We start from the raw sequence: 19,944 nt of genomic DNA on the forward strand, positions 1-19,944 counted from the left end.
CTCCTGATGGATATCTGCCGGAGTGAAAAACACTGGAGTCCATGCTGGAGCTGCTGACTGGACTGTGCTTTTACTGCTCTAGTGGTGTGGATCTACTGAGACTTCAGATCAGAGGGTCATATCAGTGAAGAGGAAGAGTAAAGATACAGATAATCCTATTGTGATACACTCTGTTTTTCTACCTCTTTCGAAGCTCATCTTGTTTTTCTTGCATCACTGGCTTAAATCTGACTCAACGATTTCAGCATCCACTCAGCCATAAGCAAACAGGAATGCATCATCATTTCCGGAAGGCAGAAAAGTGGCAGACTCCTATGCAAACAGACCGCATCTCGACAGCTTCTGCCATGTTGTCAGGGCCGCCTGCTCAGGCTTAAATTGGGGTTCTTCAGATGAAAGGACTCATGCTGTTAATTCAGGTTATTCTACATTAAAAAAAACTTTAAACCCAGTCTGCTTCACACCAGGAGCGGCTTCCTGTTTGAAAACACGGTACAAAACCTCTCCAGTGCTGTGATGTGTTGTCACGCCCGCACGAAGCATTGAGCATTAAGGACACTCAGTTGTGTAGACTGAGGGAGGTTTTCTCTCTGGCTTTGAAGTCTTACAACGAAGGAAAATTTAAAAAAGGTGGCGTACTTATCCATCGCTGCTGTTTGACGGAGCATCAGCCCACGTGTTGAGCAGCTTTGTTGCTAGGCAACGGCGTATTGGATTGGAATTGGTTTTGGGAGTTTGGCACGGGACGATGACAGTGGGAAGTGTGACAAGATTTCAAAGCGAGTCTGGCAGATAGCTGGAAGACTCAGCATTATGCCAAATGCAGCGTCAATACATATTTTCTTGACTGTTATTTTGTCTCATCTCGTGGTTGTAACTGGGCTCTGACAGTGGTACAGGCCGAGTGGCATTCACAGACGTCCACTTCTCCAAATTCTGTTCTGGACTAGATGAACTGGATAATTGGTAACTTTGCTTTTGTTGGATGCCCGGTCTGCTGTTTGTTCCTGGGACACTGCTTCATGTAGTGTTATCAGCTCCTTCACCCAGAAGCTCAGTCACCTCGTACCCTCTTTTTGACTAGACGGTGACCTCACAACAAAACTCAGCTCAGGGAGAATAAACTCTGCTCCCCTTCCACCTGTCCTACAACTCCAAGAAATCCACTGGGACGTTCGGACTACATGCTGGAGTCATCTGCCACCCAGGCCCCGGAGCGGGACCGCCCCTCTCCCTCACCCTGCCCTACCCCGCCACCATCTCCTCCACTCTCCCCTCTGCCGTCTCCTACCTCTATACCTTCCCTGACCCAGCATCTGCCCCTTCCAGCAGCGCACAGGGCGTTGGAGGACGGAGAGGGAAATGCGGAGGAGAGTGCAAACGGCAGTCAGGCCTCAGCAGACTCTTTCTGTAAGGCGATGGGTCTCCTTGGGATGGGACACCGGCTCTTCGTCCCTAAACTGCTGGCGGTGAGAGAGAACTAAGCTGCGCATGCAGGGTTGCTTTGGTTGAGAGTTAAAAAGTCACCTTTGTTAGTTTGACTTGTGTTAAAAAAGTAAAAGGGCTACTGATAAGGACAGATGGAAAAACAGGCAAATATGTCTCAGAAGAGAAACTTCTGTCTCTTCTCTTCTTGCATTGGTCAAGTAAATATTTATTGCATCTGTTTTTGGTAGAGGTTTGAACTTCAACCCTTTACATCTTTTGAAACTGAAGCTTGTACAATTATTCTGTGGACTTTTCTGTATGTCACACTGGACAGAAGTGTTAGCTGATTGCCTGAACCTATTTGCAGGAGAAGGCTAGCATGTTAGCTTTGTGCTATAAAACCTGAATCTTGTACAACTATATTCATATAGAAACTGAAACAAGAAGCTCTTGGAATGCAAATATCTGCTCTTGCCCTTACTGTCTATATTTCAAGCTGCCTAGAAGTAACATTTCATAACAACCATCCTATATTCAATTAGAAATTAAACAGACAAAACTCTGAACCATTTTTAATAGCTTGGCTTGGCCTTCGAGTGACAGTTGATCCGCCATGTACAGTACATAAAATATTTTCTCCGGATACACCTTGTTACAATGCATCCTTACACCACCAGAGGGTGATATTGATTGACATGGACTCAGGAAGTCAGTACAAATGTAATGTCATAGCAGCTCCAGTTTTTGTGTACAGCATCTTGACACTTGTTTTCAATGCAGAGGAGAGCTTGTCAATGACCTCTGCTATAATCTATGTGCTTGATGTTGTGATTTACATAATACGTCAATGATCTCAAACTGCTTCACTCAACACGTAATACATGAAACACTTTCAGGGCCACAGCACCCTAAAGGATCATTTTAGCGAGAGGCTTAAAAAAGTTAGACGAAGGCAATTGCTCCCAAGATGAGAGCCTTTTTAGTCTGCAACTGGGGTCAACACGCTGCTGGAGGTTATTCTGTGCTCTGTATGTCTGACTCTTAATGACCATCATATGTCTATCTGTCTCCACCACCAATTCCCTTCTCCTCCCACCTCCTCATGTCTTGCTCCAGACGTCCAAAGAGGACCTCTTGCAGGCAGACTTTGAAGGGGCTCTCAAGTTCTTCAGAGTCCAGCTCCCCAAACGCTACCGAGCTGCAGAGAACGCCCGCAGGCTTATGGAGCAGGCCTGCAACATCAAGGTAAGGACCTCTACAAACCAACACAAGACATTTCTATTCCTAAGACCTTTATTCCTTACGTAACCTGTATCTTAATTTAAAAGTTTGACTATGAAATCAAAACATTTTGCACTGTGAAAAAAGTTGCTACTAAGGCACACTTACAGATCACTCCTGGATTCTGGTATGATTATTGTAGGAATCCTATCAACAACAAAAAAGGATTTGTAATTATGATCCATCTTAGCATCCCCCACTGAGACACAAAAACCTTTTCCAGAGGGGTCAAAGGTCATTCGGCAAGTCAAGTAAGGATTTGGCTTTTGTGGTGATTAAATGCAGTGCGGGGTACTGCAGTCACATCACTGATTGGTCCACACAGCATTATAGCTGAGCTGTTTATCGGTAGCCCTCTCAACTAGCCGGTGATACTGTGAAATGTTTGGTTGTACTTTTATTTATCGCAATATGACCTCAGGATTGGATGTTGTTAATGCTCTCTTATTCCATTTATCAAAACATGACGTAAAAAACAAATCAACAAAAGAAGTACTACACAAATTAGGCTAAGAACAGGAATAGCTTTTATAAACTGGTTAAACAGCAGATGGGATGTCTGAGGAAAATGTCTCTGATAATTACTACATTCTTTAAATTGGCTGTAAACTATATTTTACAACAATATGGTGTCAAGTGACAATGTGAAAACATTGTAATAATGTCAAGGGGGTTGAACCTACTGAGAATTAAGATTACAGCTTCTCTTGTTTTTACAGAGCTCTATACCGAGTGTCAGCTCAATGTTGAGCTTTCCAGTGCCTAAATCAACTTGTCTTTAGCTCTTAAAAGCCACTGTACACTATCTGCTAAGTAGTTTTGACAGTTTAATGAATAGTTGAGTTGTGTTTCCTACTGTTACCCTTTGCAATATGCCATGGTGTTCATTGTAGTTGTTTTATTGGTGTTTTTTTCACATTTTTTTCTTGTATGTTGCATTTATTGTTTTTTTTTTATTGAAGATCTCTTTCAGGATGGTAGTAATAGTTGACCTCAGAGAATACAAGGTTGAGTTGTCACAAGAATTCCCACACACACACACACACACACAGAAACACGCATGTTATCATCCTCCCAATAACCTTAATGAGGCCGCTGGCATTTTGGGAATTTGCTAAGGTCACCAGAGACCTGTGCAGTACATGGAGTATTTGATTGAAGGAGAGAAAGTGTGTGTGTGTGTGTGTGTGTGTGTGTGTGTGTGTGTGTGTGTGTGTGTGTGTGTGTGTGTGTGTGTGTGTGTGTGTGTGTGTGTGTGTGTGTGTGTGTGTGTGTGTGTGTGTGTGTGTGTGTGTGTGTGTGTGTGTGTGTGTGTGTGTGTGTTGTGTGTGTGTGTGTGCGTGCGCGGGCATTTATACGGTAGTGTGTTTTGATAGAGGAAGGAAAGAGTCGACTGAAAGATGGAAGAGATAATCATCCTCCCTCCACCCTTTTTTTCTTTTTTATCTGCTGGTCGCTTTTTGTTTCTACGTACAGTTAATATTTTACATTTCAGGCATTTTTCGTCTTCCTTATCTTACAAAAATGTTCAGTGAGTAAGCAGGTTGTAATGTAGTGTTGTGTTCAAGGGCATTTTGGCAGTACGTGCAGGACACATGTCTCTAAATGATGACGATGCTTCCGATCACCCCATGTTTGCTGAATTTCTGTGTTTTTGACATACAGGATATCCTGCACCGTGACTCACTGTTTATCTCTAGTGGTTTAGTTACATGTTGGCCTGCTTGCACAATCCAATGCAGCCTGTCATGCCAGGCTATATGTTGAACAAGAGCATACAAACAGGTTTTTCCTTTTATTCGACAACTGTCTGTGTGATTAAACATAAAATACAGATTTTGATGCAGGTATGTTGGAAAGTCACTGGACGTAGGTAGAGGAATCTACTTAACACTTCCTAATAGCCAAGGTTTACACATTGGATCAGTGTCTATGCTTCTGACTGAGGTATTTAATTTCTGCTCTTTCCACTGTCAAGTCTTTAAACCAGCACCTCTTTTAGCTATTTAAATACAACATTCCCTGTGGATAAAAGTATGTGGAGCAAGTCGGTGAGAGGGAGAGAGATGAAACATTCAGTGATGAGAAGAACTTACAGAATAATTATTTTCTTCATTACACTTCTCACGTTTCTTTCCTATCTTGACACTGAGCCTCATCTTGTGACACGCCACAGTAAATAGAGTGCTTTCCTTGAAAGTATATGTTAGAGAAGACCAGCCATGTTCAAAAACCATCAGAGAAAAATAGGGAAAGCCTCTCTGTTCAGGCCACTTTGCTCTCAGTTCACCCCTACCCTCTTTTTACATATTTTTCTCTGTCAGCGTTTAAATCGGATCAGCTGAACTTAAATAAGCTGCTTAAAACATCGAAATAATTCACTGGCACCTTGGCTTGATGAACACAACGGGTAGTAGGGTGGCTTAGCCTTTCTGGGGATTATGGGAAGAATTTGAATTTCTCAGCCTTCTTAAACATCCGCCCGACCAGACCGCTGGCGAAAAAAAGAGAGATGCCGTATATTCATTTGCCGCCCAGGGTTTGACTGATTAATCCTTCCTGCAGAGAAGCTACCCTTCAACACACAGAGGGAAAAAACAAATATTTCTGTGAGACAGACAGAACAATTACAGAGAAGGAAAAATATAGAATCCCAGAGAAAGACCTACGATGGATGAAGATGTTAACATGGCTAGCTAAAAAACTAAAGCTGGTTCATTTTAACTAAGCTGACTTACCTGAGGTATATATATGAGTAAATGCATCTTAACATTTGAAATATCATACTAAGAGAGTCTAGCTAATAGTTCATTGAATGTGAAGTGTAGTGAACATAAAACAGCGGATTGATTTTTGTGGTTACCTCTCGTTACCTTATTTTTTATAGCAATTACAATAGTGATGTTTGTTGTCTATTATTTATATACTAATTGAAAATATATTTAAGAAATGTTGTTTTATTAATATGGTACTTATATTATTTATGCATTTTAGTTAAATAATTCAGTGGCTCTTATTTTTTTTAATGTGGCCACTCTTTGTTGCAATTGTTAGTAAGTTACTTTATGCTTCCAATGAGTCCCTTTTAAATGCTTTTTGTCAATGCTAATTTACTGAAGTGGTGCAGAGTATTTCACACATGGAGTCTCTCTCAAATGATGTGAACATTAATAAAACAGTAATATCCTTATCCCTGGAAATGTACATGGATAGAGAGGATGACATGCATATGCAGCACATCAGAAGTAAGACACAACAGTGTAAGGGTAATCTATATTAGGGTAGATATTACAGGGCTACACACACGCCACACTCACAGGAAGAGAAAATGTTCCATATAATGTTTGGGGTAGAGGAAAAAAACACAGTGCCTTAAAAAGAAGAGGATGATTATAGTTGCAACAATACCTTAATCAAATGATAATTAACTTATATAATAATAATAATAATAATAATAATAATCAGCAAGAATTTAATAAAAGATGAATTCGCAAATATTGAGATCTCTTTGTCTATTAAATTAGACTGAATATCTTAAACTGTTGGACAAAACAAAACGAATAACGGCGTCAATGGGACTTCGTGAAATTGGATTGGACATGTTTTATATTTTCTGGCATTTGTATTTCATAAACAGAACAACAAAACAATTAATCTAGAAAATAATCAGCATCATTAATAGAGAATAAAAATAATCTGTAGCTGCAGCCCTATTGTTATTTCCCCTAATGGGATTTTGTTGCCATCACCACACGGAGGCAGGTGTTTTTGAGCAGCTGGGTCCTATGGGAGAGCTCTGCAGGCTTCAGGCATTGTGTAGGACTGCTTTGAAGTCGATTTCACTTCACTTAATGGGTTTAACTGTTGGAAAGATGTGCAACTATCAACGAAAAAGCTCTGTGGTTGATCTGACAACTTCCTTCCTATCTCGCTTAACTACAGAAACACACACACACACACACATACACACACACACACACACATACACACATACAGTGTGGCTGTGTAAACAAACCTTTATCTTTATTTTTACCAGCAGCAGGAAACAGATCAAATAAAGAGTGCAACCTAAAGAGACAGTAAGACAGTGAGTGAATAAGGAAGGGAGAGGTACAAATGAGAGACATAAAGAGAGGGTGGGGAAGGAGAACTCACTCGGTGGAAAGTATGAAAAAGCAAACTCATCCTTCTTGTCGCACACTTCTAGCATTACAGAAAGGGAGAGGGAGGAACAAACAGGTGTGTTGTACTACCCTCTTGCTCCCCCGCCCCTCCTCCTCTCAGTAGGCGGGGCATGGCTCCTGAGGGACTCTCGAAAGCAGCCAGTCGTCTCCTCCACTCTCAGAGAGAAGCTAAACCTGTCAGCAGCACTCCTTTACTTTTACTTCTCCTCCTCCACCTTCTTGTTCTTCTTTCGTACTCTGAAACCTCCTTGCTGTTAGGAGTAAGACCAGTCAAGATGATGCAGGAGGTGTCTATCATGGTGGCATATGACGCACATGTAGTCGACCGACCGGGTGAGGAGGACACCCTCACTCGCTTGGTGGCCCACTCTAGACCTCTCAGAGCTCCCAGACCGGTGGTAGGTCTGTTCTCTTGTCACTTTGTTTTGGTTTTTTTGGTTTTTTTACAGTCTTTCTTTTGTTCCTTCTGTCAACCCTCTCTGATGGGAGGCATTCCAGCACTTATATCTTGTACATTTTGGATTAGAGCAGTGGAATTTATGTGCTTCTTTCCTCGTAGTGCTGGTTGTCAGTATTGTTTGCAACATTATTTTCTGAATTTATTTCACTCTGTTTTTATTCTAACAATTCTCATAGAGTTGTGTTTAAGCTAAGGTCGTGATGTGTGAGAGAAACTCTGGCCATTTTCCAGGTAGATGTTGTTGTTTTTTTAGGCTGGTAAGCTTTGTCAGTCATTTCGGACAAATATCTTGTTTGTTTCAATTGCTGATATACATTTGGAATCAATGGAGACCCTGTGTGTGTGTGTGTGTGTGTGTGTGTGTGTGTGTGTGTGTGTGTGTGTGTGTGTGTGTGTGTGTGTGTGTGTGTGTGTGTGTGTGTGTGTGTGTGTGTGTGTGTGTGTGTGTGTGTGTGTGTGTGTGTGTGTGTGTGTGTGTGTGTGTGTGTTCCCAAACATGGGTAATTCAATTCAATGGTTTTGTTTTTCTCCCTGAGGTCTTTGGTTTATTTTGTCATTATTTCAATATTCAAATTGTTGGACTGCCCTTTATTTAAGAGCAGATCACGCCTCTAAAGAAACACACACTAACACACATCTTGTAGTTTAATACCCACTTTAACATACATTTTGCGATCTCAGCTCAGAGGTTTGGGACCAATTCCATTTTCTGCTGCAGGGATTCAGGTCAGGAATCTAAAAGTGGACCTGGTTCTGTGTCCTGCGGCACCAGGCGTTTTTAATCGCATTACCTGATTCAGAGTGGCCCCTCTGTCCTCAAAGTGGCCTCTGATATTTCTGGAGAAGGTTTTGCGAAGAGAATATTAGCATGCACCATTTGCTTTGAGCCCTTAAACTTTAAGTGTGTGTTCCTATCAGCGACGGTGTGTGTTGCTTTCTGAAGTGGCCTTGAGTTTGATGCTGAGCGCTGCACATGCTCAGTGTGTCACTCAGCAAAGTGGGCTAATATCACTATATTAAGTTTGAGAAATGTTCCATAAGGGCAAACTCACTGGGAATGTCTCGATATAATATTAGGGAGTTGACACTTTCCTCTGATACCGTTGTTATGTAGGTGACTTGAGAATGAACTTATTTTACCGTGTTTCTGACCTGAATGAATATGTATCAGCTACATGATGAGAGCAAAACATCAATATAAAGGGCAGCAGTCTCTCTGAAGTCATGGGGAAGTAACATAGTTCTGTAGTTGTCATCTTGCCAAACCTATTTCACAATATATTAATATATTTTTTAAACATATTGTTACACCCAGATTGAAATACATCGACACATTTTTCGGGAAATCAGACGATTTTGAGTGATGGCAGCTCGCAGAAGTTCATGGAGGTGAGGATCCCGTGTGATTGTAATTGTAGTGGGTCTGTATGTTTGAACAAAAGCCTCACCCCTCACAGGTAAGCACTGCCTGGTTGTGCGTTGTATTTCATAACGCAGTCATTCTGTAGTGTTTGTGTGTCTTAGGGGTGTTGGAGGGCAGTGGGTTGCATAATCAGTAGCTAGACTTCAGCCTGTGTGTCGATCATTTCTGTTTGAATATGTAGCTGAATTTGAACGATGAAAAACTTCGCTGGCGGTACATTTAAAATAGAAAATGAAGGTTATTGTAATATCTGTTATAAAAAGCTGTATTGTGCAATTACATGCATGTTTTGAAGTGTGTGAGAGAGAGACACTTCTATCTTGTTGAAGTTCTCTATTTTCTATCAGCAGGGTGATGAACCCAGGAGAAACAGGAGTTTAACCCTTGACATGTTTAAGTGTCCTTGAGCAAAACTCTTGACTGACCACCAGCTGCTCTCGTCCAGCTAGACCTGTTCTCTGAGCTCTGCTCTTCTCAGCCAATCAGAATTCAGTGTTGTGAGGACTTCAACTTTTTAACTTGCATTCACTTTCAGCTGGGTGCAATCTATATTGTATAACATTATTCTAATATTGAAGCATAGACATTTAAATATTGGGATTGGTAAAGAAAGAAAGAGCAACGAATAACCAAAAGAAACATCTTTAACAAAACGTGCAGCTTGTGTACTTCACTGATAAACCTAAGTGTGCAAGTTGAAAAAGAGAGAGGAAAAGTCACACTCACAGTTTTGTTTTGTGTTTTTCAACCTCCAGTGGAAAACCATCACAACACATACAGCAAGCATTGGAAATTTGACACAACCAGTATCTGTTGTTGGTGCGGTAGATAGTGTAGGAGAATGCTTACAGGCCAAAAACGAATGTGTGAGAGAAGCAAGTGACAAGTGGGTTTCAAGAACATGTGGGTGTATTAGAGTCTAAAATGATAACGGCAAATGTGGAGGTGTTTAAAACGCACTTGTCACATGTCCCTTTCTCTTTCTTATTCTCTTGTTTGTTCAATTTGCTTTGGGTGTTAATCTAGAACGGTTTAAGCCACACAGGTTATAACAGACACAAGTGGGCTGAGGAGCAAAAAGTGTCAGAGAAACTCAAAAAGAAACCACACTTATTTTACATGAGCACGTAAAATAAAGGTTGAAACTGATGTAGTGCAACAGAAAATACTTTCATCACATTGTGTCAGAATAGAGATACAGTATACCATGACTTCAGAGGCCTTTTGACATCTAGACTGGAGCAAGATTTTGAGACAAAAAAAAAAGTACAGTTAAAAAAGGATCAGATTATTTAATTTGGCTAAAACATATTGTATCTCCTAAACATCAACATTCAGGAAGTGAAAATGTCCACCAGAGAGGAGTTTCATTTTCATGAGCCAATTGAGTCACTTGCTTACGATAAAACTGTAAAAAGTCAAATTCGATGAATTAAAAGACTGTCGGCATGAAAAACACCTCACAGCACTGTGAGTGTGTAAGTGGATGTGCTGGTGCCAGCTGTGAAACACGCATTGTTTTGTTACAATAAAACGATTATTAGCCTGCCTGCAGAGACCAAGCTTCTCTTTCTTGCCACTCTGATAACAAAAGAATAAGTGTGAGATCTGTTATCTGCAGGGAGGCTGTGTGTCAGATAGATTACAGTGTGACAGTCATTCACCTCAGTGGGTCCTGGGTCGTAAAGGTCGAGCGTTAACCTGCAGGTCAGTGAGGAGGACAGGTAGTGAATAAGCAGCTTGTTCAGTTTCCCTCATCTCTAATACAATGCCCTTGTTTTGAATTTGTTTGATTTTGGGACACTATTAACTCATTCTCTAGTATGTTCTGAATGTTCCACATGAATTTGTTCTGCTTCTGTGTGAATGGTCACAATATTCTTGAAAAAGGCTACCTGTTTCATTCCTTTACATAAAACAAATATCCAGACACCTCATATTAATATTGTTATCATTTGTTTTATTTGACAAGACCAGTAAATTATGAACATGTCATATTTTAAAATGAAATAAGTTTCTGTTTTTGTTATTGTGTAAATATCTCACTGCAGCAAACTGTGACAAAGTATTTGTGTTTAACCTTTAAGACGGATGCCAGTTACCTGCTGTGTCTTGGTCTTAGTGTGATAATTTGGCAGTTTCAGCAACTGTTTTAGAACTATTGTGATGATTTATGTGAATGAACAACAAAAGGTATATACGTTAAGGCACATATACTATGCATCCATTTTTTTACTGTTTTGCTATGATTTAATAGTGCTGACACTCTAGAACAGGGGTGCCCAAATACTTCCCGATGGAGGGCCAAAATTGAACGTGAGGGGAGGGCCGAGGGCCAAAATGATAATTTTGCAGTACATCAAGTGTGCAGTAAATATATGAGTGCAGTACATTACGTGTGTAAGTTAAGCATACGTGTGCAAAATAAACACTATATCACAAAGTAATTTTGAAAAATGAATTGCACTGTTTATTGTGCTTCACATTTAGGTCAATAACATTTCATAACATCGATCTGGCTTCTTTAAATTAAAAAAATAACTGAAGCTCTATGAAATATTTGTGGACAGGTGTGGAACATTACCAGTCCTTGGGCCTACCATACTCCCAGGTGACACAATGGGGGCCTAGGGCAGGCCTACATATTCTGCCTGTAGTAGTCCAATCAGTGGGAAACATGAAGCCTGTTCTTGGTTTTTAAAAGCCTCTCAATATCAGGTTCAAGCTGACTAACTGACAAAGTGAGAATGTCATGTAGGTGAGAGTCAGATAAAGCATTCCTCAGTTTGGACTTGTTAAGATTCATAAGGCTGAAAGCCTGCTCACAGACATAAGTACTTCCAAAGAGGGATAACATAACCTGGGCATGTTTGCGGATCTTGCCATATCTGTGTGCGGGAATAGACCTGTAAAAATCTTGTAAGGAAAGCTCTCTGAACCTGCTATGGAGGTCTGAATCAGACTGAAGTTCCAAAAGTTCCATTTGAAGCTCCTCACTGACTGCATCCACATTCACAGAAAAAGGTTGAGCAAACAGCTCAAATGCTGTTGTATTTCCACGAAAATCTTCAAAGCGATGGTCGAACTCCACCTCAAGATTGTTGAGAATGTCGAGGTATTTTGGTGTGTCTTCCTCCATCAACCCAACTTCTCTGAGGCTGGGGAAATGTGCCAAATTTCCTGAAAATACAGACACAAAGACAAAAGCAGCAATGTAAGATGCAAGGTTGTTCATGAAATGAAATGAAATACCAATCATCAATCAAATGGTGGGCAGGGGATATATTTTGTTTTGTTTATGGCTGCAGTAGACTATGAAAAGCAATACAACTACTGTTTTGGATTTAATGCCTGGTTTAGTGGTTTTAAAAAGAACATCTATTTTCCACCAGCACAAAGTATACATGCATCACAAACAATATATCTATGATAGCATGGTTGTGACAACAAGCGTAATACATTGTTTTATGTTCAATAAAATATTAAAGTTAGATCTCACCTTTTCAGAGATGTCTGCTAAGCAGCTGGAGCTTTTGCTTGAAGGCTTTGACATGGTCATACATCTGCGTGATCATCTGGTCTCTCCCTTGGAGCTGAAGATTGAGGATATTCAGCAGCTCTGTGATGTCCACAAGAAAAGCCAGGTCTGCAAGCCAGTGACTGTCCGTGGGCACTTGGATGTTGTTCGTCTTCATGGCTTGAAACTCTCTTATTTCCTCGCGCAGATCAAAGAAACCCCGCAAAACTTTCCCACGGCTCAACCACCGCACCTCCTGATGGTACAATACATCACCATACTGGGCATCCATCTCATCAAGCAGAGCTTTGAATTGACGGTGTGAGAGGGCCTTTGAGCGAATATTGTTGACAATGGCGACGACATCCTGCATTACGTTTTTCAAGCCCATGTTTTTAGCGCACAGTTGCTCCTGATGCAAAATACAATGGTACTTTAAAATCGAGCCACCAAACTCGGAGACCTTGTCCGACACAAGTGCAGTTAGCCCTGCTCGCTTACCGACCATGGCGGGGGCTCCATCAGTCATGATGCCAGATAGGGTTTCCCACTTCAAACCGTTCTTGTCCAGAACTCGCTCCACTGCCATAAAAATATCCACACCTTTTGTTGTCCCTTTCAATGTTTCAAGGCCCGCTAGTTCTTGACACACTTCAAAGTCCTCATTGACGCCTCGCAAAAACACCAGCAACTGTGCTGAGTCGGACATGTCGGTGCTTTCATCGCACGCAATGGAGAAGGCAGAAAAGTGACTTGCTCTTTGGGCTATCTGACCTCGAACGTCTTCGGCCATGTCCTCAACGCGGCGGGTGACAGTGTTCCGTGACAGGCTAATTTGAGAAAACACACGCATCTGATTTGGACACACATCTTGGGCAGCAATTGTCAAACACTCCTTGACGAAATCACCCGCTGCAAAAGCTCTCCCACTTCTCACGATTGCATTGCTAATGCGATAACTAGCCCGAGTGGCATTTTCTTGTGCAGTCGACGGCTGAAGTAGAGTTCGCTGCTGGGTGGTTAGCTTTGTTAGCACATAGCCGTGGGAAGATGATTTGGGTTGGGGTTGCTGAAGACTGAGAGGTGTTCCGATAGGCTAAATAAAAGACAGGCATACGTGTGCGCAATATTTAAACACCACACGATGTATTTCATTGTAAACCAGATAGGCTACTGTGATGTGAACACTAAAACAAAAGGCTACTTATTTCAATAAAAAAATGTTTACAGCTTTAAAGACGGTATTGTAAATGAGCGACTTCCGAAAAAACATTAAACCAAACAAGCATCATCAGAAACCTGCAGTGTTCTCAGGGGCAGGGAAGAATGCACAATATGTCTATTAGTATCTGTTGAGCTGTGGTGCACTACTGTTGCACAGATAACGTTGCATTCGGAGGAAAAGCATACACGGAGAGTGAATTATCTTTAGCCGTACTTGGCGTATTTATTCGGTGTGCTCTGACACATCAGTCTCACGGTCAGAGCTACTACGGCATCAACTACTACTGAACAAGCATTTAGTTCAACCTTTTATAGGCTGTACCTTAGAATCGCACACAACTGAGAACAGTTATTATATCTCAACAATCTCAACTGACATGAAAAACAAAAAAGTCAGCGTCGAACTATTTACAGTACACTGCTCGGCGGCAGCTGAGCTGATCAAATCAAGCGCTTACCGTTGGGCCTTTCACAGTACTACTCCAAACACGGACTGACGCTCAGGCGTCATGGAAATAAAATCTCTCATGAGCGCATTCATGTCCACATCGTCCATAATGTCTTTGTGGACATTCATCAATGAAAGATGCGTCAGCCTCTTCTGTGTCATTGTGGACCTTAACCAAGTCTTTAACCTTCTCAAAGTGGAGAACGATCGTTCCGATGAGGCCACTGATATTGGCAGAGCCAGACATAACTGGATGACTTTCTCAACCTCAGAAAAGAGAGCTCTCGTCTGTGGATGGAGATTACAAAGACGTGCTGCTACATCTTTAACTGTGGTGCACCGAGACTCCTTGGTGACAGTGTTCAGCATTTTAAGCTGGAGATCAAGGCGGCAGTTGTCCAGCTCCATAGGAAGCTGAAGGCTGTCCAAGTCCACTGTTTCTCCCTGTGCTGCTGCTATAACTGCCCTCTCTCTTTTCCCCGCTAGCGTCAAAGTCTCTTGGTCGAACCTTCTTTGAAGCTCCCCTGAAACTAGATCGACAGCCTCATAGAATTCCCGTTTCCAAGAGGCTGTTGGTGCGCTGCGAGTGAGTGCTTCTGGCTCTGCAGTTTGCCTAAATCGTGCCGGGGTTCTGCTCTCTCTCGTTTCTGGCATTTTGAGATCCATTCTTGAGGAATGTTCTTCCACCTTCTGAAACATCTGCACAACATTTGGGTCGTCTCGAAGGGCCGCAATGCTGTTTTTCAGTACATTTGCGCACTCAAGTGTGCCAAGCGCACTCATTGTGGAGCTCTGCAGCTTCCGTGCCACAGCCTCACACGGTTCAAACAGTGCCTGGCAACAGAGCAGGCCGAAGAGAGTTCTGCCTTTACGGGCTTGCTTCCACAGCCCGACAATCTTTGCTCTGCTGTCACCTCTTGTGGTTTTGTCATCTTTCAACAACGTTAGTGTGGCCAGCAGAGTGTTGTAAGATGAACATATGCGCCTGATGGCTGTGGCCCGCACACACCACCTGGTTGGGCACAGGCCTAGGATGTTAACTGCAACCTCGTCGCAACTACTGAAAAGCGATTCATAAAGCTGTTTACGCTTTGACGACTCTCGTATCACACCAGCAACACCCCGCACAAAGTTTAATGTATCGGCCACTAGGCCAACTTCGCAGGCGACTTCTTGGAGAACTAAATCAAGTGCGTGGTTGTTGCAGTGAACGTACATGGACAGAGGGCACAGTTCTTTCAGACGGGCCTGGACTCCTGAGAAACAGCCGGACATATTACTAGCGCCATCAAAACAATAAGCAATAAGTCTTTCAATCGGAATGTTCAGTCTCAAAAACACATCCTTGATGCAAGAAAATAAAGTTTGTCCGGTAGAGTCAGGAGCATTATAAAAACCCAAAAACAAGCAATGCGCCTCCAGGCTGCTGTCAACAAACTGCAAACAACATGAGAACTGTTCTGTGGTGCTAATGTCAGTAGTGCCATCAGCAACTAATCCATAAAACATGGATTCGGAAGAATTGGCGACAATGTTCCTCTGAATTGCATGCGCGAACTGTTGAATGATCTCGTTCTGTATGGTGTTTGACATCCAATTGTCTCGTCTCATAATCCACTCTCTTTCCTTCGGAAGATCATATGTTCGCTCCAGCATGTATCCAAACAGTATACCATCACGTGTAGTGTCTCCCCTGAACGGAATACCTTTGCTGCCCAAAAAACGAATACTTCTGAACAGTAGTTCCAAAACATGACGAGCAGTCGCCTGTTGTTTGCAAACCGCATCAGATAAGAGAGCGTTAATCGGTGTGCCTTCCAGTGCAGCAAGTCTCTGAATGGAGTCTGTGTGCAGTTTAGATTTTTCATGTTCGTTGAATTTTGAGGTAGCCTTACGCCAGTTTCCGAAACCACCCGACAGAAATGGGTTGTCTGCACGAACACTATCAGCATTGATCAGTCTTTTTTCTTTGGCTCTCAGGCAAGCAAAACACAAGACACGATCTATCTCTGGAACATAATGTAGCCACTTCCACCTGTTAAACCAGGATGGTGAAAATGTACGACTGTACGTTTCATTCCCACAACGTCGACCAGGAAAATTAAAGTTCAACGGTTGGAAAGGCTCAGTGGGTACACATCCACTGTCAGTGGCAGCAGCATTGTGCAGAGACGTGGCGGGCTTTGGAGGGCCGTTATTACCGTCATCATTTGTGTCAGTGATCTCTGCATCTTCTGAAACGGAGGATGAACTGCTGCTGCTAGCTGGATTTGTTTCCGTTTCTCCAATCTGGAGACACTCTGGTGGTGTAGACCTACTGGTTTTAGACACTGGTATTGGTAATCCACTGAAAAAATCTGAAATTCGTTTCTGTGCCATTTTAACGTTCAGGCTGCCATTTTAGCTTAAACAATCCCGTGGCTACTTCATATGACATCTGATATAACCAGAATGCACAGCGCTATCGAAAACGTTTTGAAGATTATTTTTGTAATAATTAAGAAACTGTATTAAACCATATTACACAACATAATTTTAAATTTTAGACATTTTATGCATTTAATAGTTTATGTATTTTATCGTTAGTTTTTTTTTGTCAACTGGCGGGGCTGCTACGATATTCCAACTGTCGGTTCCAACTGTGCTGCAGCACCCCCAGCACCCCTACTTCCCACGGCTATGTGTTAGCAAGTCTGCTAACTTGACCTTGCAATGTTCTCCAGTGTACTTTGCGAACTCAGCCGCATGCTTAGTTAATAGTGACGGCGAATGTTGTATTCCTTTGAAACAGCGACCCTCTGCTTACATACCAGACACACTGCATTGGAATCTACCTCGGTAAAAAAATAGTCCTGTTCCCAAGTTTTTTTAAATTTTCGTTTGTCTGTGTGCCACAGCCTACTACGCTCCATCCTTGAATCCTCTCACTCACTGGTCTTGGGCGTTATCGGGTAGCTAGGAGCTGACTGGAGCGCCATCCTATGGCATTATTTGGTAGTGCGCCAATAAATAATTTTCAACGAGAGCTTCCGATCGTTTATGGTGGGACAGTGCGGGAAGGCACGGGCCAAATTTAATCGGTTGCGGGCCAAGTTTGGCCCGCGGGCCCCAATTTGGGCAGCCATGCTCTAGAAGGAACACACGAAAGACACAAAAAAATGAAGAAGTGCATCCATGTAATAGTGGTCCAGGTTCTTATTATGAGATAAGACACATACACACACATACACACACACACACGCACACACAAACACACACAAACCAGTCTCAGAGGAGGGGGTCATGTGACTGAGACTGACCTGGAATCTGTGGGCGCTATGGCAACACTGTTTCCACACAGGGGAGATAACATTACCGCCCTTCTGAATCACACACACACTCAATGTCACATCATATGTGGTGTGGAAATGGCAGACGACGTACTGTAGAGAATAACCTACAGAAACATGTATTGGTCGTACAAATGTAAATAGAGCAGATACAAAATATAAAGTGAGGAACAATAGCACAATGTTTCAGCTGCTGAATTCAGAGTGAGTTCAGTCATGTTGTTTATATGAAAAATTAAGCTTGTCAGAAAATCACCCAGCATATGGATCATTTTCAAGGTTTCAAGGTTTTATTGGTCATATGCACAGCATATACAACGTATATGTTGGCAATGAAAATCTTATATCCCATGCTCCTCCAACAACTCAACATACATGGTGCAAATAAGATAAATAAAATAGTGCAAAAAGAGAGAAGAATAATTACAATTATTTGACATACCATGTTGAATTGGTGATGTAGTAAGTGATAACTGTATTTTGTTGAGCTGCTTACCTCTGACCCTTCTTGTGAAGTGTTAACTGGTGTATTTGTCTTGGGGAGAAGACTGGAAAGTAATATTGTTGCTGAGAGAAGTAAGCTTTGAGATGGTCTCTAGTTTGAATCCCACTGAGAAAACAGTGGCACTTACTGCTCAAATAGTTTCACTGATCAATATTGAAAACTTCTAAAGATAGAGTGTGGCTGTGCTGAGATTTTATCATGGATCTTTTGGTGTATGAAAGGTCAAATAAATTAACTTTTCTTGTGTTTTAAGGTTCCAACCAAGAAGCTGAAGAAGTTTGAGAAGGAATATCAGACACTGAGAGAGAGCCAGCTGCAACAGGAAGACCCCATTGACCGATTCCAGGTAGGACGTGGACCACACACATGCATACACACACACACACACACACACACACACACACACACACACACACACAACATACACACATAGTGTATTGATGTAAGAGCAGCTTTGTTTCCTTTAGATTTTAATTGAATAACTTCTCGGGTAGGGTTTGGTCTCGGAGATGGTAAGAAAACACTTGGCTCTTTGATATATTTTAAGTTGGTGTTGTAGAAAGTATTTGCTAAAATTAGCCACGTTCCTCTAATATTAGATATCTCCTGTGAAGACATTTCTGATTTGTCAAACTTTACCTTTGTCTGTATCAATTTGTGACACTGTGCTGGCTAGATAAAAACACTGTTCACACATCAGTTTTATCACCATCAAACATCCTTTACTTGTGGGTGTTGTCAGAGGTTTTTGGCTGCCGAATGTGACTTTCTTCAGAGGGTAAAAACAGGAGATGGTGAACAAAGATTCAGACAGCATCGCTTCCTTTTATTTGCTCCATTGTATCTGCAGTTATTTTCTTTACTCAGTGCTTACATAAAAAGTAATACACTATTTAGTATTGGACACATTTTAAGTTAAAGATTTTTTACTATCCCTTTCTTAAACGATAAGTTTACTATTAAGTTTTCAATTTAAGATCCCGTTTAGGACAGAAACAACCTTTGTTGCCATTTAGGTTAAATTTGATTACAGGTTAAACTTTTCAGACCTCTCAAAGCATTTTTTTAGCAAGAAAATAGCTTCTTTTTTTTTAGACCATGGCTAGAGACCACTGTATTTCGACGTTTGTCAGGATATGCGGAGAGTACAATGATTTAGTTTGACAACTACATTACCCAGAGATACCTGGATGTTGCAGTAGTTGTCAAAGGTAGTTTGCTCCAGTTTTCTGCTTGTAAGAAACGCCTCCCTTCTTTGACCCTCACTTTCATAATGAACTGAACTAGTGTAAACATTTCAAACTTGGTTCGTTCTTTCAGTGTTTCCCCCCACGCTCAAGTTATACAAGATGCACATTCCTTTCGCAGTTAATTACATTCCTTTGTCCTTAATTCAATTCACTCGAAAATGCTTGCTGGTAAGCTGAAACCAAGACAGAGTTTTTTAGTTGGTATCTTCTCAAACTGTTTTTCAGCCTCCTGCTTGTTTCCTTGGATGAGTTTAAAGTTTTAAACAAAAACAAGAAACCTTTGTCTTTGCTAAACACATCATTGAGCAATCACTTTTCAATAAAACTCTGATTTACTTTTAAATTAAATATCCAAAAAGTAGTAATTATGAGGGGATAAAATAAAATGAATAACAATTAAGAGAATAATAAAAGAAGAATTGAACATTTGAGTGAAAGAACACTAACAGGCCACATGATGTGATGGCGAGAACAGCGGTGCTGTGTAAGCGCCGGTTCTGAAGGAAAGGAAGGAAGAACCTCTATTGTTGATAAGAAGTTGGAACACCATCGCCATCTCCTCTGTAGTCAGTAGAAATAATGTCTTACAGAGCATGAAGACAAAGCAGGGGAATCTTTCTGCTTGTAAATTAGGAAAGGTTCAAATTATACTCTTCTTGGATTTGAGTAACTTTATTGTTACTGTAGTTCAATATTTGTTTACGGTTTACAATTTCAGGTACGTACCTATTGGGATGTATTTTATGAGTAGTGTGTTTGTCTTTGTGTGTGCGTGTATCATTTATACTGTATGCATAATATAATAGGAAGTCTTTCATTTTGAACGCAATACGGTAAGCTGCCTTTGCTCCAACGATTGAAAGATTTCACTTTTCACTCTCATGCTTAAAGCTTT

The 19,944-nt window shown here is 41.4% G+C and overlaps 1 protein-coding gene across 2 annotated transcripts in view; it reads left to right on the forward strand.

The window, feature by feature from the left end:
• rabgap1l (RAB GTPase activating protein 1-like) overlaps positions 1–19,944 on the forward strand; it is a 97,781-nt gene that overhangs the window by 70,776 nt on the left and 7,061 nt on the right. For both annotated transcript variants that reach the window (XM_063891259.1, XM_063891260.1), the window contains exons 19-20: positions 2,545–2,673; positions 18,053–18,145. In XM_063891259.1, the coding sequence (XP_063747329.1) occupies positions 2,545–2,673; positions 18,053–18,145 (222 nt within the window). The remainder of the gene's footprint in view (positions 1–2,544; positions 2,674–18,052; positions 18,146–19,944) is intronic.

This window comes from Eleginops maclovinus, chromosome 9, assembly GCF_036324505.1.
Source record: "Eleginops maclovinus isolate JMC-PN-2008 ecotype Puerto Natales chromosome 9, JC_Emac_rtc_rv5, whole genome shotgun sequence".
Lineage (NCBI taxonomy): Eukaryota > Metazoa > Chordata > Actinopteri > Perciformes > Eleginopidae > Eleginops > Eleginops maclovinus.